Source organism: Galeopterus variegatus, unplaced genomic scaffold (genome assembly GCF_000696425.1).
Source record: "Galeopterus variegatus unplaced genomic scaffold, G_variegatus-3.0.2 Scaffold315, whole genome shotgun sequence".
Taxonomy (NCBI): Eukaryota; Metazoa; Chordata; class Mammalia; order Dermoptera; family Cynocephalidae; genus Galeopterus; species Galeopterus variegatus.
The window spans coordinates 483,933-508,089 of NW_007726426.1; the positions used below are offsets into that span (position 1 = coordinate 483,933).

General features: G+C 36.7%; 1 protein-coding gene across 3 annotated transcripts in view; it reads left to right on the forward strand.

Annotated features, from left to right (window-relative positions):
• Positions 1-18,979, forward strand: part of ELAVL2 (ELAV like neuron-specific RNA binding protein 2) — a 130,465-nt gene extending 111,486 nt beyond the window's left edge. The window contains exons 5-8 of one of the 3 annotated variants that reach the window (XM_008567381.1): positions 4,066-4,219; positions 7,502-7,727; positions 15,577-15,615; positions 16,178-18,979. In XM_008567381.1, the coding sequence (XP_008565603.1) occupies positions 4,066-4,219; positions 7,502-7,727; positions 15,577-15,615; positions 16,178-16,508 (750 nt within the window). In that variant the 3' untranslated portion in view covers positions 16,509-18,979. The remainder of the gene's footprint in view (positions 1-4,065; positions 4,220-7,501; positions 7,728-15,576; positions 15,616-16,177) is intronic. The other 2 variants (XM_008567383.1, XM_008567384.1) reach the window with 2 other exon arrangements.
• The last annotated feature ends 5,178 nt before the right edge of the window (positions 18,980-24,157 follow it).

Here is a 24,157-nt window from a genome sequence, read left to right on the forward strand (position 1 = left end):
AAATTTAAAATCCAAACCCATGCATTAATCCAGTGAATATTGATTGGAGAAAAGTTTATAGTTGATGAAGGAAGATTTTTTGACCTCACTAGGACATATACTTGGAAGTTCACTATACTGAAGTATTTCTAATAGAGAATTTGCCATTTAAAGCAAACCCTCTCTTGGGTCTTCTCCAAGGGAATTTAGACTTGAAGAACCACAAATACTTAACCCTTTGAAGCTGAAGATAGCCCATGCGTGGTTCTCTGAGTATCAAAGCAAGACACCTATACAAGCTCCAAATCCACAGAAAAATCAGAGTAGAGAAGGTTGCTGATAATTGTCAGATACAAAATTTGGTCTGGTAACTTTTTTTATTCTCCAAAGAACAAGTCCTTATCCCACTGCAAGCCTTCTTCCCACTTTAGTCTAAGTACAGTTTCTATTGATAATCCTCTGAGATGGAAGAAGAAATGTTTTCCTTTTCCTGGAAAGGAGGATGTTAATGACAGTGGTATCCTGGAACAGAGCAAGAGAGACAGAGATGCTTTAATCCCAAGAAACAATAAAGGGGTAGGGGTGAGACCTGGTACATTGGTCTGGGAAGAGGGAGAGGGCACTTGCCCTTCCTTAAATCTTTATTTCCTAGAAGTGGCATTGCTTATTTCTAAAAATTAGAAAGTAGTAACATTACTTTCAAAATTCTAATTGTGATGTGCAGTTACTCCAGTTAATCTCAATTAGTGGCCACTCATCTTTTCTTAGTAAAATTTACTTTTAAAAATATTAGTGGAAAGTGAAATAAAATAACTTTTGACTTAACTATAATTTCTAGTGACATTGTGCCTTCTGTCTGTGTTCAATTTCTGTGTGTGTGTGTGTGTGTGTTTAAGAAATAGCTAAGATTCATTTAATTTTTCCAAACTCTTAAGAACAAGTGAACTGATAAACTACCTGCAGTTACCATAGTGTGGTATTATGAAAAAAAAAAAAAAATGAATGAGGAGAGAAAGACATAAAGCTAAGATTGGAGCTTGCATTCAGTACTAGTTGTGCATAACCTTAGGCATGTTATTTACCCTATGCCTGTTTCTGAATGAGGAGAGAAAGACATAAAGCTAAGATTGTAGCTTGCATTCAGTACTAGTTGTGCATAACCTTAGGCATGTTATTTACCCTATGCCTGTTTCTCCAGCTATAAAATATAATGTGTACCCTGCCTACCTCACGTAATTGTTGTGAGTCACAAAGTACATTATTTGAAAATGTTTTACAAATGGTGAATTCCCATAAGCTCCTATATGTAAGTTAATGTTAAACATTGTTTGTTACCACTGTGAGTTTATATTCAATCTAGTCACCTCTGTCCTGCCTATGGTAATGAAAACTGGTTCTTTAACAAAGTTACTGAAAAATGCTGTTTTTGAAAAGGTCTGTCTAAGAGCCCCCCACCCCCTTTTTATTTGTGGCTGGCCTGGATGGGGATCCAAACCCCTGATCTTGGTGTTATAATATATCTTTGAGCCCTTTTAACGTGATTGGGAATTAAAAAAGCAATATGAACTGAAGACTGGACGTTGAGAAAAGAGAAAACATAACTGACCCAAGTGTGATTTCAAATCTTTTATATAAGCACTAAATATAAACCGGTTTTCCTAAATATATTTTAAGATAACTTTTAAAACACTCCACCCACACTCATCTGAAATGCACAAAGCAGTAAATGTCACTGCATGAGTGAATTATTCTGGAACAGTGTAATGAACTCAGGTTACTCTCAACTTTAATAGTCTGGATTTTTACCTACGTCCTCAGATGCACATAGAGATAAATAATATTTATAATGTAGTCACCTAGATTTTTAGACTCTGTGCTAAGTATTTCATACGGATTAGAAATTATTTTGTTATTTCTAATAACCATACAAAGAAGATACAGTTACAAGGTAATATGCTTGAAGAATTTGTCCCAGGTTCACAGGGCCCATAATGAATTGAACCTAGTTTTGAGCCCAGGCACACTGATTAAGAGAGCCATTACCTTTAACCACTGTTATACTGCCTCACACCATGCCTGAACTCACGTAGAGGCTGCCTGCTTTGTGAGCCACTGGAAAGTAGCCACCTTTGAGAGTGTATAGATGTTTACCCTATAGCCCATGGGAAGTGATTCTTCATAATGGGGACACTTCAGCCACATGATCTGGAGCTCACTTGCTGAGAGGTCTCTGCTATGGGAGTAAAGCTGTGGAGTCCTAGGTATGGATATGAATCCCAAAGTTTTAGAAATTGGGTATTTCTAGGAAAGAGATTGAGTATTTGTTTATTTACATCACTGCATGCATTTATAATTAAGTGGCTTTATGTTTTATCAGTTTATAGCAGACCCAAGACTAGATTCCATTTAAATTATTTTGGTCACTTGAAATTTTCCTTCATTTCCTATTTTTCACTTACAGTTAAATACTCCAATTCTCATCAAGTGTTTAGGCGTAGAGAAAAAAAAGAGTAGTATGAGTGGTTATCTATCTTCTCTCCATCGCTATTCCTAGTTTGTGTAGGACAGGACAGTGCTAATATGACTTCCAAGTATAGGCTTTGGGATAAGAGGTGTATTTTCACTGATTAATGAGCAAACTGGTTAAGTAAAGGATAGGAGTAGTAAATGTTCACTCCTGGGGCAGGGGTGAAAGATAGCAAGACCTTTATAAGTAGTATAAAACCTGGCCTTTTTCCCCCCTCTGGAAAGCAAAAAAAAAATATATATATATATATATGTAATATGGAGAACTGTGGGCATAATTTAAATCATGGAGAAAATATTTGGTATTTTACACTAAAAGTTATTTAAATATTAATGTAAATCGGAAAAACTTTTTGGGTTTTTTTTTTTGGTAATAAACTAGATAAAAAAAAATGAGCAGGTGTAAGTAATTGATGTTACCCCAGCAAATCAATCCAAGTTGGACCCACTGGTCATTTTCATGACTTATTTGGAAGATGGGGTATATTGTGAAAATTCTTTTCTTACAGTTGGCTAGTCCAGAAGAGCTTACAATTAAACTGAAGGGAATGTGGTCAGGGATAGCTCATGAGACTCACAGCTATCTAAATATTGGCAGAGAGAAGTTATAGGCAAAGAGCTATTGATTACAGTCTGGGCAAGAGATACAGATGGCTTAATGAACTCTCCCTTAAATGCTGTGGTCCAGTAAGTTGTTATAGACCTGCAGGATCAGTGGTGTATTGGATAGGCTTCATTCATCAAATATTTTAGCATCTGTCATGTGTCAGACATTGACTAGACATTGAGGATACAGTGATAAGTGAGACAGATGTAGTTTCTTCCCTTGCAGAGCTCACATGGAGAATGATGATTATAAACAAATACCTGCAGACTTACTTTCTCTTGCATTCATGTGGTATTTTGGACACTGTTATCTCAAAGATATGAAGTTTTTTGTAAGTATGTAAAATGGCATGTCAAATTAATAAAGACTTAAGCCATTTGAAAATTGAGGTGAAAAAGACTTTGGGTGAGAAGACAGTGGACAGAATAATGGGGGCTACAGCTTATTCACATATTTAAATTTCTGGAAATTTATGGAAGATAGAAGATTATTTTGGCATAAATGAAAAGGGTACACTTACTGATAAAGGGTAAATTTTTATTTTAGAAACGCCCCCCTCCCCTTTGGGCGAAGCTGGAAAATAGGTCACAAAAATGGATCCAGTGAATTTAGAATCTTTAAGCTAGTAATGATTGGCCTAAATCCCTACATCTAGGGGGTTGGCCCCACTAAGGACAACCTAGTACCATGAGCAGTACTGTCATTTATCCACTGGTTTGTTTTGAGAACTTACACTCTTGGGGCAAATACTGTCTCCTCTCCACCCAGAGGAACAGCATTCCCCATTTGCCTAGGATTTCCCCAGAGATGAGTTAAGCAGTTAACACCTGGCTTGCTTTTACTTCGTTGTTTCTCCTGTGCTCCTCACGGAAAAGTTACTGGTGCAGTCTTTAGGTTTCTAAAGGGAGGTGACTGAGTGTGCATATATGTTTAATTTTATTTCCCTATTCCAGGTTTCCTATGCTCGCCCAAGTTCTGCTTCTATCAGAGATGCAAATTTATATGTCAGTGGACTTCCAAAAACAATGACCCAGAAGGAATTGGAGCAGCTTTTTTCACAATATGGACGCATTATTACTTCTCGTATTCTTGTCGACCAGGTCACTGGTAAGTAGGCAGCCACTCCGGACAGTCTCGCTCTCTGAGTGGCAGATTGTGAAATATTCTGTCTTTCCCACACAGCAGTCTTGCCTCTAGAACACATCAAAGGTATATGTGGGCCAGAAAATGCAATTTTCTGCTGGAATTGTTCATAAATATGCATGGACAAAAATAGATTGTGGAGTGTAGTGAGCAAGCTTGAGTCATTTCCACCCTGAAGGTGCAGGTTTGAAGCCTGTTTCATGGCTTGTAATAAATTTATAGATGCTATAATCTTCATTTCCAAGCCACTGCGTGAAAAAAAGCCCCATCCTCCTTATAGAGTACTAATAAACAATTTTATTTGTGTAAAAAGCAAAGTTTAATGCAGTAGTGTGCAGCTAGTTCTTTAAGGGAGGGTTATGTTGCATCCACACTGGTAATTGCTTTTTTCCAGGCCCATGCTGCACTGTATAGGCATATGTAATAGTATGAAATTTTGAATGTTAAAAATTTATTTTATGACTAATGTAACTTTTAGTCAATGTGAAATGAGAAGACTAAGATGTTTATTAAAATATTTGTATGTAAGGGAGTTCTTCTGTCAAAGCTTTTAGTTACCGAAAAGCGAGCAACATAGATTTGATTTGGATTTTACAAATAAAGTACACGTTTTTCTTGTTTCTTTTTAAATTATAAAAGCAAAGCTTGTCCTAGAGACTTTTTAAAAATAAAAAACATGGTAAGAAGGGGAAAAAAGGTCACCAGTAGTGCCATATATTTAAGCAGTCACATTAAGATTTTGTGGACTTTAAAAAACAAAAAGGTCGACTTTTTTCTATTTTTCTGTCTCCTTCTTGCCCTTTCTTTCTCTTTCACTCGCTGTTGTCATAATGATAATAGTCTGGAGACACATTGTATGTTACAGTGTCTGAATTTTTAAAGAAAGTAGTGGATTAACCATGGAATAAAACCAGACTAAGTTTAATTCTTCAAGCGGAGATCAATTTAGTTGATCTGAATTTGATCAGAGCAGCCCACATTACGCCTCTCTGTGCTGTTAATTGTCTTCATAGGAAGTACCACCCTTAGAGTTCAAGGGAGAGAGATCTACCACTATATATATCACTGGGGGAATGGCCTATAGATTTTGCTGCCATGAGAAAATTCAAGCAAGTGAGAAATGTGAGTCTTCATAGGAAGTACCACCCTTAGAGTTCAAGGGAGAGAGATCTACCACTATATATATCCCTGGGGGAATGGCCTATAGATTTTGCTGCCATGAGAAAATTCAAGCAAGTGAGAAATGTGAGACATGGTCCTCTTAACTACATTAGTTGTTTCATAATCTTCCTCATACGTTTTACCATTCCATGTTATATCCCACAAACTGCTAATGGGGTTAAATAGAAATCCAGGCCTTGCAATCCAGATAAATTTGTTCAAAGCAACAAAAATGTGCTTTTATTTTGTTCATATCATTCATGCATTTTAATTCATTCACTCTTAATGAGAACTTGGTGAATTGAAAGGAGATTTCACCTGTGATACAGAAAGCTCACCTCATCTGTTAATGACTGCCCATTCTCTCATTCATAGTACATGGATCACAACCTTGTAGTTTAGTCAGTGACTGTCAAGTGTGGTTCTGCACCTGCAGCATCAGCATCCTTCTGGAACCTTGCTAGAAATGCAAATTCTTGGCTCCCTTCCCAAACCTACTGAATAAAACTGTAAGGGTGGGCATTTTACTCTAAGGTTATTCTGATGCATGCTTCAGTATGAGGATCACTGGTTTAGATGACTCAACCTGTGTAGAGGACATTTCATTGCCAATCTAATGCTTTCTTAATGGAATGGCTAAGTTTTAGGGGTTATTAATTCTTAATAGGAGCTAGTAGGTAAAATGAAAAGATGTATTTGCTATCATTTCACCATTTCGTCTTTATTCTTAAAGCTTTCAAAGCAAAATCTTATTCACTTTACCTAAAATGAAAAATGAAACCCTGCAGTTTTGTTACTCAGCCATCAGGTAGTAATAATGTGCAGTGGATAGAGCTTAAATAGAAACCGTAAAGTGATAGGGGCTGTCTGAGATAAGTGTATATGGAAAAAATGCCTTGTCTACCTTAGGAAATTCTAAGCCATTGACCTTGCACTGTATTAATCGTAAAGCAAGGAGATCTTCATTTCTTTTTAACATTCCTGTAAATCATGATGGTCTAGTGCGTTCACTCAGCATACCTTTCTCAGTAACCCCTAACTTTTTCTTCATTGACATACTCTGAATCATCTAAGTTTTTCTAGCTGCTAGTCCCAAACTGGTTCTGCTAGTACCAACTTGCTTGTCATGCAACTGCTTATCTTATGATGACCACCTATGGCCACCCTGACTAGCCTGTTTCAGCTGATTACATGCAATGAGTTGGGTTTCCCTTTACCCTTTTTCATCAGCTGAAAAGATTCTTGGCCATGTCTCTGCTTTCCCATTCTTGTCTCAAAGTGGGGAGAGTATTGGATTGGGAGTGGCCTTCTGTAGACAGAAGTAATGCTGCAGACGCCAGCAAGCTTTGATGCTTTACTTTTTATTTATTTATTTTTAAAATCTAGGTCTTCTTTTACCTCTTTTTCTCCATATAATATTGTTTCTCTAATAAAGCATAGCTAGTGAGAAGGATGGGGGAACTTCAGAGAACCAGAAGAGTCTCTTCAGACATTTTTTTCTTGGACCTGTATCCTACATAATATTATTAAGCTGGATATATTATTTACAATTTTGGCTGAAATATTGTCTTTCTCCCACAGTGCATGTTGTTTTAGCATAGCTTTTTGCATTTTTAGCAAATGTCTCGTTCTGTTTTCTTTGTTACAAGGAAGGGCACTACTGTGCCCCTCATTTCTGAGTTGCTTGTCCAATAACACAACTTGAAAAATGGAACTCAGGCATACTGTTGACATTATTAAAGAGAGTGTGTCAGGAAGAGAGGGAAAGGAGGTGGGGGAGAGAGAGAGAGAGAACATGTATATACTTGTGCTTTCTCATCTTCTTGGCTTACTGGAAGGCATGTGATAATGGGTACTTAGATTGTATAGGTGACTTCATGCATTTAAAAAAAAAGCAAAATTGTAATTCTAGATTGAATTGCCGTAGTAAGTTAAGGTAAAATTTCCACTTGGTATGATTTTGTGGCAAATGTTTTATGTGGGTGAAAACATGTTCTTGAGAAGGAAAATTAATTTATCCTTTCTTCTCTCCTCCCCTCTCCTTCCACTCCCTCTTTCCCAAATCTTTACTCAAATCTGCTATAGGCATATCAAGGGGTGTAGGGTTTATTCGATTTGACAAGCGGATTGAGGCAGAAGAAGCTATCAAAGGCCTAAATGGCCAGAAACCTCCTGGTGCCACAGAGCCAATCACTGTAAAGTTTGCTAATAATCCAAGCCAAAAAACCAATCAGGCCATCCTTTCCCAGCTGTACCAGTCTCCAAACAGAAGGTATCCAGGACCGCTAGCTCAGCAGGCACAACGTTTTAGGTAAGTCTGGTCGAGTTCTTGTGCCCAGCTATCGTACTGAAAGAGAACACTCAGGTTTACTGTCCAGTACTTTAATGGACAGGATCTCTGGTTTGCTTTTATCATTATTGTTGTTCTTGTTTTCTTTCTTTTTTTTTTTTTTTTCCTCATGGGCTCAGAGAGAACCTACTTGGGGAATAGTGTCCTTTGCTAATAATGAAAAATGGGAACAAAAGGACAATAACCTACAGCAGAGATTCTCACCCAGGGATGATTTTGTCCACTGGGGACATTTGGCAGTATCGGGAGACATTAATATTGGCATAACTTGAGTGGGAGTGCTACTAGCATCTAGTGAGTAGAGGCCATGCTGCTAAACACCTTACAAGGTACAGGACAGCCCCCCAACAACAACAAACTGTCTGGCCCAAATCATCAATAGTACTGTTGTTGAGAAATTCTAACCTACAGATTGCTGGGATCTTCTCAGTTGTATCCAGTACTTCTGATTTCCCCTTTTTAGTTTTTTTCCTGATAAGATTTTATTTTCATGTTTCAATTTTTAGGTCAAGTTCTTTCAGTTACTTTGTTTTATAATATGTGCACTATTAAGGATAAATAACCTATGTGAAAACATTGTTTCTACAAATGGGTCCCTCTCCCCTTTTTAAAAATTGTTTCTTATAATTTAGAGGTTGGCACACTCTCTCTGTAAAGGATCAGATAGTAAATATTTTATGCTTTGTGGGTCATGGTCTCTGTTGCATCTGTGTTTGTTTGTTTGTTTGTTTTTAACAACTCTAAAAATCTAAAAGTCATTCTTAGCTCCTAGACTGTACAGCAGAGGTGGCAGGCAGTCTGGATTTGGCCTGTGGGTGGTAATTTACTGACTTCTGGAATGTCCATAGAATGACTATAGCGTTAGCCCAAAGAAGACATTCTCTTCATTGACAGATACAAATATTCTAACATTTCAAGTTGTATTCTAATCCTGGGATAACAGCCAAACCAAGGAGTCTTTCAAAAAATATATCTAAACTTTATGTGAGAAACAACAGTGACTCTAAGAAGTTAAACCGAGCACGAGGAGTTTCTGGTTTCATAAGCAAGTCACTCAGTTTTTATCTTTGAGTACATTTTTTAATATCCTTTTGGCCATCTGGTATATTGTAGCCATAATGCCATCAAACCCCCACATTAATTTTTTTGTATTATAAGTGCATATCAATTTTATTTCTTTCCTTCCTGGAATATTAATTACCAAAAATATAATCAAAAACTTAACCGAAGAAGATCGAGGCATTATATGTTTTCTAGATTAAGTCACATGCATTTGTTTATTGGGATATTTGAAGTGCTGAAGAGAGTGGAGATAAAAATCAGTCAGAGTACCTGCTTTTTAAAAAAAAAGCTCAATTATTTTACTTGAAGTATTAGAAGGAAATTTACCATAAATAGCACATTCAATATTTTTCTTTTTTCTTTTTTTTTTTTTTTTTTTTTTTTTTTTTTTGTATTTATCATTTCACAATATCATCAGTTTTTATGGCCCTTTAGCAATTTCTTGCTAACCCCCGCTCTCCACTCCTTTCCCACCTCTGGTGACCTCAGATCTGTTCTCTCCTTTTGAAAGTTCAACAAATTATTGTGAGTGTTGTTTCTTTTTTTGTTTATTTTTTTCCGGCTCCCACTTATGAGTGAGGACATGTGGTATTTCTTTCTTTGCCTGGCTTATTTCACTTAACACAATTTTCTCTAAGTTCATCCATGTTGCTGCGAATGGCAGTATTTCATTCCTTTAGATGACAGTAGTATTCCATTTTGTATTTATATCACATATTCCTTATCCATTTGTCCATTGACAGACGTTTAGGTTGGTTCCAACTCTTAGCTATGAATTTCTGTTCTACTTAAGTTGGTTATTGCTGTGGGAGAAGAGGTGGCATTGTCAAAAGGCCACATTTGAAATGGGTGACTAGGTTCCCAGTTGATCGAGCCTCGTACTCACTCCACACTTTGTTATAACTTTGCAAGAAAAAAGCATTGATGGAAAGGAAACCTTTGCCATCTTTGACTTTGGTGGATGGTAGTGGTGACGGCACAAGAGGGAGAGAAGCATGGGGCTGTTTGATGCCTGCCCTTGTGGAGAAAAAAAATCCCACATAGCCCCTTTTAGCTCTGCCTGTATGTTTGTTTCCTATATGGCATATTTCTTGATTGAATTATATGTATATAATTTTTTTTTTTTTTTTTTTGCAATTTGAGGATAGCCTGGAGGGATTTTACAAGTGTTTTCTAGGCAGCCTGTCTAGTTAACTTCAGAGCTCTTTGGAACCTAGAAAAGAATTGAGCTTAGATGGGGGAAAGTTCTTTAAAATTTATTGGTTGATTTTAGCACTGTAAAGATATAGCTTCCTACTTACAGCAAACATTTTATATTAATTTCAGTTTTTAATTTTTTCCACTAATTTAAGCTGCATTTTGGTTTTATGGTAGTTACTGAATAAAACAGTGTTTTTACAACCAAGACTGAATTCTGAAGAAGACTGAAAAGACAAGATTTAAGAGAGGGTTTGATTATTGCACTGGCAAGGCTTGTAGGTGACTCAGGTGTTAGATTGGTGGTGACTATGGTAATCCACCCTCAACACCACCTAGCCCCTTCCCCCACATGCTCTGTGCTTTTTATTTTTGGTTGAGTAAAGCTTTACCCCATGTTCTGATGGTCAAATTTAATATCTTTTTTAATGTCTTCAGTTCATTCTGTGTTTTATATCTTTTAGTACCATATGTTATCTTTAACTTGGAAGTTCTTCCTTTCCTTGACTCCTATAGAAAGAAATTTTGGAAGAAGTAAATGAGAATTGTCAATTATAAGGAAAACCTGGTTTCAGAAAATGGGGGACGTTTTTATTCTCCCTTCAGATTCCTAAGTGTCATCTCCCTCACCCAACTTTCCATTCCTCCCATAAATTCTATCCTGGTAAAAAAATATAAACTAGTTAGTGTGCTCAGTGAAGATGTTTAATCTAGATTGCATGTTGGAATAAATTATTCCTAGAGTTCAGGTTTAACCTGATACGTGTTTGGTGTTCTTGTAAAAATATATTTAACTTGGCTGTCATTACCTTGATTTCCCTACCTCATTCTGTTGAATAAAGGTTGAAGCTTCTTTTACCTGATAAAGGCATATGAATTAAAGACTTGTTTATTTTGTTGGTACTTTCCTCTTTTCTGTAGTTCAGGTCTAAATTCTTAACTAAAATATTTTGTCCCTAGTATTTGTGTTTTAATACTCTTGCCCTGAGTTTGTCACCTTCCAGCGGGCACTTAGAAAATTACTCGCTGTGTATTTCTGTGTTGTCTGTAGTACCTTGGGAGTTGAAAGAGATTGGAGAACACAAATTATAATTATTATAATAATAGCCAAGGATATTTTTAATATTCATGAAGTGTACCATACCTTTTAAGGTTAACAAAATTAAAGTTCATGTAATGAGGGTAGAGTTTAAAAGCAGGTTTGTGGGGTTTATGGCTCAATCAACCCATGTGAATAGCTGGGGAATTATTCTAACATGAGTGCTGATGATCTAAAATGCTTATTTAATTGACTGCAGTTTTCAAAATAAGACAGGCCTTATTTATTTGGATGGATAGTGTAATTCAAGCCCCTTAAGTTTATTCTTGGGACATGGTATCTGAATTAAACCTTAAGTTGAATTTTGTCATGTTCTTTTCTTGTGGAGCTACTTTAATTTTATTGAATGTGATCTGGTCTGATGGCCTGTGTGCCTGCTTCTTTGAGCCTTTATGCATTTTTAAAGGAGCATTTTAAATCAGCACTTGAGTTGCATTTAAGACATGTGCTGGTTGCCTTATCACAATTTCCTTTTGGAAAAAACTGGTATTAATCCTCTTGAGTAATTTTCCTCTTTCTTAGAGGGCAGATGATACCATCTAATTGGATAAAGGGTTGATGATCTGGTGGATAATTCAGAGCAGGTCTCGGTTGATGCTTTGGAGAGGTTTTGATAACCATTATATATAGGGTTCAGGGTTTTATTTTATCACTCATTGGTAACCTCTCTTCATATTTTTATTTCTCACTAATTGATTTCACATTTCGCCTTTACTTGCATGATAGACTTACTCCTGTATTCTGTCAGCTAATTTTTTTTGAAAATTGAGGAGGAATCATATTCTCTACCTATAAACACCTAGCTTTGGAGTGGGATTGGTCTATCTAATACAGGGTTCTATTCAAAATATTGCTTAGTTATAATCTGAGTTGTATTGCTGTTGATAGAAAGATGTTGTACACATACCCTTACTGTGTATTTTTTTTAATCAAACTACATATGCCCATGGGCTTGTGCTATTATATTCATTAGATTATGAACTATACTTAAACATAGAAAACGGAGATAGGAAAAAGATGAAATAATATATCAAACGTCTTGCTAATTATCATTATGGCTGGTTTAATATTTAATTTACCTAATATATTAATAAACAATATGGCTTTTAAAGCAAAATCCATAAAGTAATATTCATAATTTTGAATTTCCTGTCTGACTTCATGTAAGACTTATTAGATTATTCTGTGCCTAACTTCATAATGCTGCTTGTACAAGGAATAGGAGAAACAACCAGCTCTCCCTTTTCTTATTTACTTGGGTTTCACTTACTGGTGTTATCTTCAACTCTGATTTTTTTTTTTTTTGGGTAGGGATCTTTTTAAAGGTACCTTTTCTTAAAGAAATCTAGCTTTATTTTAATTAAAGCTAGATTATCCAATCTAATCCTCCAAATCCACTTAACGTGCTATTTGTAAAGTGGATTATGTCCAGGCTAAAGAACAGGTCAAAGTGCCATTGGCCGCCTTTCCTCTTTGAGGATGGCTCAGTCTCCCCTTAAGGAAGCATGTGATGCGTGGGGACTGAGTGAAGGGGCTGGTTGCAGTGCATCTATTAAATATAAATAAAGACTACTTTATTTTTAAATAGTAAAAGTATATATTTAATGGGCCCTTTAACATTTGCTTCTCACAGTGTAGTACATTATCATGCGTGTCCCTCTCCCCCCTCCCCCGAGTCATTCTTAAGGATACTAGCTTAATCTCCATTTAAAAATTCCCTTCCATTTTTAAATGATTGTATATAAAAGATGTCCTTGAGCTATGGACAGACCCAGCAAAGACATATAATTCCAGGGAGTAATAGTGATCCTTGTGTCTGAGGCACTGTATCATTTTCTCTTGTAACTGTCTAATTTCCAGTTTGCCAGCTGCTACTAGTCTTGGGGTACATGGTGCCCACATGGAGCACCAACCACCTTCTCTGAGGTCCCTTGGGAAACTTGAGAGAGCACAGAAAACTTCTGGGCCCAGCTGCATACAGGCAGAGATTTCAGGAGGGCCTGGGCCCTGTTTTCTATGTCTCATGTGCCTCCCTACTCTACCTGGTAATGGAGAAGGAGAGAGAAGTGTGGATAAACCTGGCTTAAATTTCAGAGGACCACATTTTTTCTCAAATGGGAAATGAGTGAAGAAATCAATTAAGATCGTGGTATCATAAAGGACTTCACAGGTATGGCAGATAGGAGGCCCATTGGTGGGGTCCTCAGGGATCCTAGCATGAAAGTTCTAGACCTATTCCCTGGAGATTCCAGATACGGAAGGGAGTGGGGTGGTGGAGGGTGGGGAATGAGACGTCTCTTCCTCAGTGCTTGTAATTCAGTTCTGGGGCAGTTTTTGGTTTCTACCCTGTCATGAAAATTTGTTTAGGAAATTCTGTCTCTGGACTTTTGGTTGCTTTCCTAAGTGGGTGGTAGCGAAGCATGACAGTCCCGACCTGAACACAATGAATGGGCATAGATAGTGTGACTTTATTTTGAGTGAATTGATAAGGTGCCTCTCGTTCTGGGCCCTTAGCACTTAGGACAGAAACCTTAATATTTTCTTTTCTACGGGTATTATGTGCCAAATGCATTCTGTATTTATCATTCCAGCAATTGGATGAAATTTTCTGTATCAGATTATTTTATGATTGGTGATAGCAATTTGTGTTTTTCTTTATTTCTGGTGTTTGTGACCTTAATTCTCGACAATGAAGGCTTAGCATCTTTGACTGTGCCCATCATCTTTGCAGAAAACAAAGCCCTCTTTTCACACATGTGCTTTCTCCCTTGCATATGCAAACAGGCTCACTCCACAGATCCTCCTGGTAGATTTAAATTTAGATTAAGTAGTTGATGATAATTTTGGTAGTCCCATTGCCTGTATTCAGCCATCAGACACTTATTATGAACCTGCAGTGACTCAGGCCTGTGCTCAGTGGTACAATGAGAATGGTGTAGTGGGACAAGACAAATACACAAATATGAGGGTCCTTTGTTATTGTGATTTGTTCTGTTTCCTTACATGTTGCATTACATCAGCTCAGTTCTTCCATTTCATTTTTCCAAATCACACAAAATTCCCAGTGGAGACTGGGGGCAGGGATGTGCAGAGACAGCATTCTCTTTCCAATTTTGAAAGACTGGATGAGATGCGTTTTGGCTTCTCTGTAAAACTAAGAGGAGTTGCTTTTTCTTGTGTGCTCTAGCCTTGACTTGATAATACCACAGGTTAGACAATAAGGTCAAGATTTTTTATTTTCCCCAAACTTACTTTTCAAAGGTGTTAAAAGAAAGAAAAAAAATTTGTAGCCCCCACCCGCACCCCACCCCTGACCAGAGGTTGTCTTTGGAAAGTGTTGAGCATTTTTTTCCCCAAACTTACTTTTCAAAGGTGTTAAAAGAAAGAAAAAAAAATTGTAGCCCCCACCCGCACCCCACCCCTGACCAGAGGTTGTCTTTGGAAAGTGTTGAGCATTGTGGCAGTTGAGGGTGGTTATGTGGGCTATGTGTTAAGTTATGCCTACCTCCTTGAAACAAAGGTAATTAATTGGTAAGCACTGTGGAAATTTGGAACATCAGGATGGTTTTCTGAAACTGATAAAGCAAGAAAAATCAAATACTATAAAACTAATTTGATTTTCTAAATAGGAAAAGGGTGGGAAGTTTTAAAGAGTACCTACCCACCCTGCTTTCTTTTAAAATTTTTAAGAGAAGCTCTCAGGTTGGCTTGTTTCCTACCTAGCTTTTTAAAACTTGTGTAGGGCTATACTGCCTGTAGCATAATTTAAGTCCAGCATCAGGCTTGGATCTGAACTCCCAACTTTGTTGCTCACTAGAGCAATGATCTTTCTTCTTTCCTTCTCTAGACCTCAGCCAAGCACATTTGAGAAGTGGGAGGATTAGCCGAGGTTGTCTATGAGGTTCTTCTACCTGTATTTATACTTCTTTGATCCTAAGTGATGAAAGTCTTCAAAGTTGGGAGATTTGAGGGAAATTTGTAGAATTCTGTAGACTGCAGAGTTTAAATAGCGGAGCCATCGTTTACTTAGTCCCATGGTCTCGGACAAGCCACTTAATCTCGGTGTGCCTTAGTATCCTTGGCAATAGAGTTGTGAAAATTAAAAGTGGTGTAACATGCTGGTACACGCGGAGCACTAACACCTTGCCTGGTGAGAACCCACACGTTAGCTATTGCAGAGCCTCCACATTTCTCTTAATGGTTTCCTCAGTTGACCACCACCATTTCCCCTGCACGGACTCTTGCAGAGACTGACTGCGTTCATGGGATGAGCTAGTGTCCTATGGCTGTGGGTGTCCATTCTCTCAGGAATGTGAAAAGACTCAGTGTTTTGAGACTTTACATATAATTAATGTAGAATCCCCTCGGAAGATGGCAGTAAATGAGCCCAGCTTTCTTGAACATCAAGGGGAAAAATTAAAAACTGAAGTTTGCTAAATGTGTGTTTTGCAGGTTGGACAATCTGCTCAATATGGCTTATGGAGTAAAGAGGTAATGATAGAGGTTCATGATACTCATAATCCCTTCCCACGGTTGATCAGTTTCTTTGATTTGGGAGTGATATTTACACCCCTCATAAGTTTGTGTTGGTTTTTATTTTGCATGTACAACCTAATGAAAAGCTGCTTTTTGAAGCACGATTGATTCAGGGAATATTTCTATACCACTGGATGCCACCCGGTCTTTTGAAAGCCCCATTATTTGTTTCATATTGCGTTGCGACGTCGTAGCATGTTTATGTATGTGTTGGTCCCCCCCGCCCCAGTCCTGCTTAAGTCATGAAGCTAGTTCTAAATATATTTCTTTGCTACTGTGAGTAATGATTTAATACAGCAAACAATTGCCATTTCATAAGTTATTAATACCTCAATAGTATAGCATGTTACTACAAGCCACACACAGACATTGGTTGAAATATCAAATAGCTGTATGTATCTGTTGGGAGAGGTTAATTACTAAAAATCTTGGGGATGGAAAAAGGAAACAAGTCCATCACTGTAACCAACTTCCATTTCTATTTTGTGTGCGTGTGTGTGTTTCCTATTCTGTTCAGTAGGTTTTCTCCAATGACCATTGATGGAATGACCAGTTTGGCTGGAATTAATATCCCTGGGCACCCTGGAACAGGGTGGTGTATATTTGTGTACAACCTGGCTCCTGATGCAGATGAGAGTATCCTGTGGCAAATGTTTGGGCCTTTTGGAGCTGTCACCAACGTGAAGGTCATCCGTGACTTTAACACCAATAAATGCAAAGGTTTTGGATTTGTGACTATGACAAACTATGATGAGGCCGCCATGGCGATAGCTAGCCTCAATGGATACCGTCTGGGAGACAGAGTGCTGCAGGTCTCCTTTAAGACAAACAAAACGCACAAAGCCTAATGAGCTCTGTCCTCAGTCCATTTATATATGAAAACTATACAACAAAGGCAAGTTAAGAGAAACTTTATACATTAGTAAATGTCTTTGTAAGTCAGTGTTGAGATGGGGATAAAATGACTACTTAGCATCCTAAGAAATATGTGAGATTTTTTATTGCTAGTATTTGAATTAAAACTTCTTAAATATCTTTTATGTTTGAATATGGACAAGAGGTACAGGGTTTTTACCTGTCACATTGCATTCTATTGCCTTCTTTGAAGAAGGTGGACCTTTTAAAGTGTTTCAGCTAAGGGAAGACATTTCTTTTCTTTTTACATAACTGCCTTGAACCTGTGAGTAAATATTGAGGCTTTGTGTTGTAATTCTTCAGTTGGTCGTGTCTTTTTTTTCCCCCTTTTTTTCCTTTCTCTGAGTAGCTTTGTGTTTGGTTTACATTTAAAGCATTGCTGTTATGTCTGTTTAAGAAAAGTATTTTGAAGTTTACATTTTTATTTATGAAGTTAAAAACAGTATTTATTTTGTAATTATGATTTGGGTTGGGGAAGGGGGGGCTACATTATAAACGCTTATTGTAAGAATACTGGAGAACTTTTCGTAAAGCAGTACCTTGCCAAAGAGATAAGAGCCTCTTTGATGTGGGTTTAAAAAAAGCATCTATTTTTATAAAAAAGAAAATTTGGAGAAACTTTTTACTGGTCCTGGAACAAATATTTTGACTTGAATACTTTGAGAAATCTCTTCATATGACACCTAGTGAGCTTTTAAAATTTACCAGGAAATTTGCAGCGGTTGGAAAATTTAGAAAGATTTATGATGTAGAAAATACTTTTGAGATCTTTGTATGAAAGGAATAGAATTAATGGGGGAAACACTGCTGGTTTCATTTTTGTAATCACCAGTGGAGTGTCTGATCATCCTGGTTATTATACGATAGGTGGCTCACATTGATTTGTGATTTTGAAACAAAAAAAAATTACAAAAGAATATATAAGAGCAGGCAAGAAATTTAAATTACCAAGAGATGGGGGAAAAAAAATCTGTTCTTCCTAAAGAAATCCCTTCAGATAGAGCTCATGGTGTTTAGTGATGTACTTGCAGTATTGTTTGAAGAATTGTTTTGTCTTAAGGAACAAAAAGACGTTGCACATGATTTGTACTGCAGCAAATCGGCAAAAGTGATCTGAGTTGGATATATTTGAAGGTATTTTGAAAGTTATGTTCAAGGCTAACACCTGAGCTTTGTGTAATGTAAATAAGACCTTGTGTTTATGAACCTTTCAGCTAATTTGATTTTTTTTTTTCCCTTACATGCCAAGTGATGTTCAGGTTTTGAATGTTTTTGTATCAGTTTTTTCCTTTGTAAATGGCATTAACATTGTTACTTGAGGTCTTGCTTAATCACTTTTGTTGTCCTGAGGACTTGAATTTACAGTGCATCAGATTTGTTGCTAATTTTGTCTGTAGATAGTCTAGCTTCAGCTGTTTATGGTGATGCTACATTTTCGTTTATAAATATGTTTGTGGTAAAAAAGAAAAATGAGTATAACCATAGGTTTTGAACAAATTTCCTTACATTTTTCATACAAAAGTCATAAATATCTGTATGCTATTGAAATTTAACTTTGTATGATGCTTAAACCACTATTTGGGGAAATAATAAAATAAGTCTTTACCATGTATGAAAGAAATTTTAAAAAATACAAAATATTTTCTGATTAGCATCTAGCTTATAATAAATTTTCAAAAAAGCTGAAGGCAAAAAATGCCTTCATCAGGATGCACTGAGAACTATATAGTTACGTCCTGCTTTTTGTATAAACTGAGATCCTCACATGCTTCCCCTTAGAACAGGCAATGTGCTATGCATAACATAGTTGTACATTATCTTTGCAGTTGCTTTGAGTTTTATTTTTTATTATTTAAAATTGTAGTTATAAAATTTTTCAGTATAGTACAGTACATATACTGTGAGGCGCGTGCTAAAGTGAATAAGCGAGTTTTCATGCTGACCCACTCAATGCTATTCAGAAATCAATTGGCTTAGCACTTTCTCATATCCTTAGGTGCATTTAGATTGTCAGAGTTAAACTTCTGCGTTAAAAAACAAAAAACAAAAAAAACAAAAAAAAAACTGAAAAATAAAATACATGTATATACTTAAAAAAACATAATAAGGTTTCCCTCACGGGAAAACAGCAGCTACATGCTTCTTTCCTATACTACTGTAGCAAACCAAGGCATTGATGAGAGGGCATGCAAATTGTGCTTCACTTTACAGTGTTTATCAGAGCACTTAATAAAATGTAAGGCTGGTATTTATTTGAAGTTGTACAGTATGACTTAATTCACATCTGTTGGAATAGAAAATATATTCTGTTGAGTATTTAAGAGGCTGTACATGTTTTCTTTTGTGTTTGGATTCTTTGTACTTTTTCATGTTCAGTACATCAATAAACAAAGTTGAAGGGAAAGAACAGTGTGGTGAGTAGGTCTTTACACACATTTTCGGGGCTCCTGTCCTCAGTCTAATAAACACTTGCTCTCTTGAGTTAAAAGACGTTCACTCAGAACTTTAGTTGAAAGCAGTGTTATCTAAAGTAAGAATTCCAAAAGGCAAGTAGGATGTGCAAAAAAAAGTCTTGACTGAATGACACCTTCTGATTAGTTGGTTTTCAAATATTGCCAGATGAATAATTCTTACAGGGACACATACTTTCATATATTAGTTGTAAAGTTTGGGAAATTGGATGCTGACATCATTCTGTAGCTCCGATTTAACCTTCAACCTTTTGCACAAATGGGTATTGCCCGCACACATTTACTTAAGCTAAAGGAAAAGCAAAGAGAAGGAAGCTAACTTACTCTGCTTCCACTGGCAGGACTTAATTCACTATGCGATTAAGTGTTGGTGTGTGAAACTTATTTTTGTTGCACAAGTGCTAAATTGTCAAGAGACTTCTCTAAAATCAGAAACTCAGTTTCTCTTAGGGTTAGGGTTGCTGTGTGTAGCACATGCATACGTTACTACCAATGGTGCCAGCCTTTTGTTTCACATACATGTTTAATTTCTGTATACATCCTTAGCAGATCTGTGGAAGGAAAAAAAAAATGCTTAGAGTTCTTTTATGCAAGGATTCTATCTCAATAGAACCTAAGAAATTTGAATATAATAATGAAGTACTTTTTCTTTTTAAACAAAGTATACTAAATGGCTTCTTTTCATTTGAATGTGTCTGTTGGCTTTTTTTGGTAAAAGCCATTCTAAAAATAATTGTCCTGAATTCAAAACCTTATAGTCAAGAGTGTAGTTGAGTGACAAGAAGCTTCCTCTTCTTTCAACATGCAATTAATCTCAAATCTCCAAACTCCCTTTATTATATGAATTTAATACTCTAATTTTGTGACGTTGGAACATCCTCCCCTCACCTCTCTCCTCATGCATGCTTTATCAGTATTTTGACTGGTGTGCATGTCAGCAGTTCTTTTATATTTGAGCAGATAGTGGAAAAATCCTCAGTAAAGGAGGTTTGTGTAACTACTGGGGTATTTGAGGAGAAATTACATTTTTTCCCCTTGGAATCCTTTCTCACCTGCTTGCGAATCATCTGAACAGTGTCGCAATTCAGTGTTATAGTAGCCAAAGTTAATTCTTAATCTTAACATCATTTTACATTATTTTAATCTGATTTGAGGAAAAGTGTTAACAATTTAACTTTCCTGTTTTTTTTTTTTTTTTAAATAGATTGCAAGATTTCTGTCCTTTATGAGAGGATCAAACATAAATTGTAGTGGAAACTTGCAAACTACTTGCTCACAGGATTACCTAGAAAAAAGAAAACACGTCTATTTTAACAATCAGTATGTTAAAAATTTTAATATCTGGGTCTCAATGTACTTCCAGAGCAATAGGAATATACCTTTTATTAGGTACAAGAAAAAAGAAGAGAGGCAGTGGTTTTGCTTAATTACGTCTCTTTTACTATATTAGAGCCTCAAACAGTGGGAGAAAAAGAAATATTGATAAAATCATAACAGAAATTATCAGATGAAGAACATTTATAGTTTGTCATTGCATTGAATGGCCCATTTTTCTCTACCTGTAGTATTTTTTTTTTCATATTCTTCCTCTGAAAATTCCCAGAAGCGGGCTCATTTCTCTTTAAGTTGGAAGAATTAAACATCTACAGCATTCGTATGCGAAGCTTGCTAACATAAGATGGACCTTACTGAAATTAACCTTTCCAGAATGTTTCATAGAAAAATAAGTGGGAAGGATTTTTTTGGTTGCTCAACACAAGTTTATTGGTTATCTGTCTACTGTGAAGTGCCTTGGGTCTGTAAAAATGAGCAAAGTGTAGTGCTTACCTTTTTAGAAACCATCACCTAGAAAGGCGGACAGACAAGCCACCAGGCCATGACTGCAATGTCATAGTGCCATGAGGATTTAGAAGCAGTTGTTAAGCTAATTTGCTCTAGATTTGATAAACTCAGTTACAACTCATAAGATTCTTCTTTTTCTTTCTTGGATTAATTCTTAGCTCATTTGTGTAATTTTCAATTTGACATCGGTATGTAGTTTAGTGAATCTTCATATGTTCTCATACTCTTTAAGTTGTCCATGTCCTTTCTGAAGCAAAATAAGTTATTAATAGCAGTAAGACATCATCCACCTGAATAGTTGGGTGAATTTAGGAGTCTGGCTGGATAATTTTATTCTCTCTAAACATATAACACGTGGAGTGACAATTTGGAAAGCACTAATATGGTAAAATACCCTGAATATTAAAAGTATGCTTGACTAGATTTGCTCTATTTTGAATTAAGACACACCACTATCTTAGTTTCTCAAACTCAGTATTAACATTACTTTTAGTTTAAATAATCTAAGATGTAGTTAAGGACTAAATTGATATCAACATTCAGAAACACTTTTTCAAATACATATCTTATAGCAAACTTATAGGCATAAATGCAGTAAAGTAGTTTATTTGGGCAGACGTAAATGTGTGAAGACATATACCTCTATTCTCAGGGAGCCTGTGTCATTTGCTCCATAAGATTGCCCCACATCTACAAGAAAGGAGTGCTGTGTACAAGCACATTAAAATAAAAAAGGGAGTGGCTCTTAATGTGTGTCAATGTGGGGGAGGGGGTCAGGGGGTGAGAATGCCAAGCCACACAGAAGTGATAGCAGTTGAGCTGGCTCATTAAGAGTATGTAGGATTTAAGACAGTTTGGGAGAGGAAATTTAAGAAGAGAACCCTGTGATCAAAGACCTGGGTAAGCCTCTATCTACTTGTAATATTTTCCAGGCAGTTAGCATACTAGGTCATATTCAGTATAGACCTAATGAGTTCCTTAAACATTTTGTATCCATGACTAGTTAAATTTCAGAATAGTCAGAAACTTGAGTCCATAATGAAATACAAAGTACCTAAACATCAAAACTTTGTCCTTGTTCCCTTGCCCATTTCTACTGTAATACCAAAAATATTTGCCATGATAAGTTATATGGAATTTGGAGTATTGTATAGAGCTTACTAGCGAGGATGTGCCCTCTTTTAAAAAGGAATGTTATGCAGTTTATGCAAAAAGACCAAACAAAATTTCCACAGTAATAGAATATTGGACTGGTTTATTTCTCAGAGCGTATACCTTTCAAACTCAGTGATTTAAGATTAAGTGCTCCTTCTATTTCTGGTTCTGTAGTACCCGGTTCTCTCATTTGTTGGGTTATGTATTTTACATTTTCTTATTCATATCACTCAAGAATCACCTTTATTGAAGGTGATGGGAAAATTATAAAATCCAAATGTTTCCCAGATATTTCCAAGGACGAGGTTTTAGTTTGACAGTTTTTGCAAACTCATTTAACAGCCATACTTTCCCTTTCAATGAAGAACCCTAGGACAAGGAAGACCATTTAAGGGGCACGTCAGTGGGCCTGATTTGTTTATTCTGTAGGGCCCCTTGACCTGCAGGTTGTTGGCAGCCACATGCTATCTCTAACACTGATTTTTGTGGTGTGCTCCTTCTGGGAATCATCCCTGTACAGTTGAATACGTGTTTCAGAAGTGGCCAGCCTGTCTGTGCACCTCCCTACAGATGTGATGAGACCAGCAGCCACCTCGGGGTGACCTACCCTTTGGAATGAAGTGCAGTTGGCAAGGTAGCTCTGTTACCTGGACTGCAGGCTTTTTATTGGAATTGTGGCAAAGGGGCAGCAACTGGCTGTGAGGATGGGGGAGGGAGGTCATGACCCATCCACGTAGGTGGTCAGGCTTCCAAAAGATACAAAGCTGTTATTTCTTGGACCCTGAAAGGAAAGCAGCATATCAAGAAATGCCAGTGGAGCACCACATTGAAATTTAAATCCCCATATTTTATGTTGAGTTTATAGATCTCCTTTCTCAAAAAATATGTTTTGTTAAGTGGCAGGTAGTAATAATTATAATAAATAATGCAGATTTTCACACCAAAAGATCCCCAAGTTACTATCAAAAAGGATAAGTAGCTATGACCATAAATGTTGAGAAATTGCAGTTGTTACTGTGTTAAGTGTTCTTTAACAGAATTTCATTTCTTGAGAATCGTTGCTGCTCTGTGTTCTCCTTACGTACCCACCTATACCGTGAAAGCACTCTGTTTTCCAGGAGTTACTCTTAGAGAAGTACCTGTTTTACATGCACTCAGTGTGTAGGAAATGCCTCTCTGCATCTTCAAGTGAATGACTACTCAGTTTGCTGTCTGAAGATTAGATGGTCTGAGGACCAGAAGATGAGACAGACAGTCTGTCTCTCCTACACAAAGGGTAATAAGAACTTTTTATAAATTTAGTCTGGAACTTACGCTAATAAAGATTTATTTTTTGCTGTAATGGTAGTACATTCAAAAAGTTGTGCTTCCCAAACTCTTTCATGTCATGGGCTCTTGTCCTGAGGAGAACCATATCTGACACACCTATAACTCTAACTACTTCCAGGCCCAGTGGCACATCAGGGCACACAGGGTGGGAAGCTCTGTTTGTTTTTTTTTTAAACTTCCATTTATTCTTTCACTAAATGTACATCAAATGCCAGTTATACCAGTCACTGTGCTATTTTTCTGGGCCAGAGACTTAGTTTATGTCTATTTTTCACTCTAGTGTTAGAATGGAAGACACTTCAGGGGTCTCGTTCAGCACATTATCTTGCAGATGTGTGAGCCAGACCCAGAGAAGTTAAGGTTCTCCAAGTTTCTTTTGCTAGCATGAGACCAACTCTCTTCACTGTTGGACCTCTGCCCTTCGCTGTCATTGAAGTACTGAAACACAAGCTAAATTAACGTTCACTTTCGAAACCAAAGTCCTTTTGTGGAGTCAGATTCCTGAGATCTGGCAGGCTGTATATGGCCTCTAGAAGTTGAACATGGGTAAGTACATATAGTATTTTGTTATGATGCACTCAGTATCGTTTACATCCTTATGGATAATTTCAGTCAATAATATAGTCACTGTAGAAAATTTGTTAAGCACAAAAAGTACAAGTCAAAATGTATTCAGTCCTTTCGTGAAAAGGATTTGAGTACCTTTTGTTTCTGCCACTTTTTCTTAAGTCATTATATATCTTCATAAACGTTTTAGACATTCAGATTTGATTTTTTTTGATAAG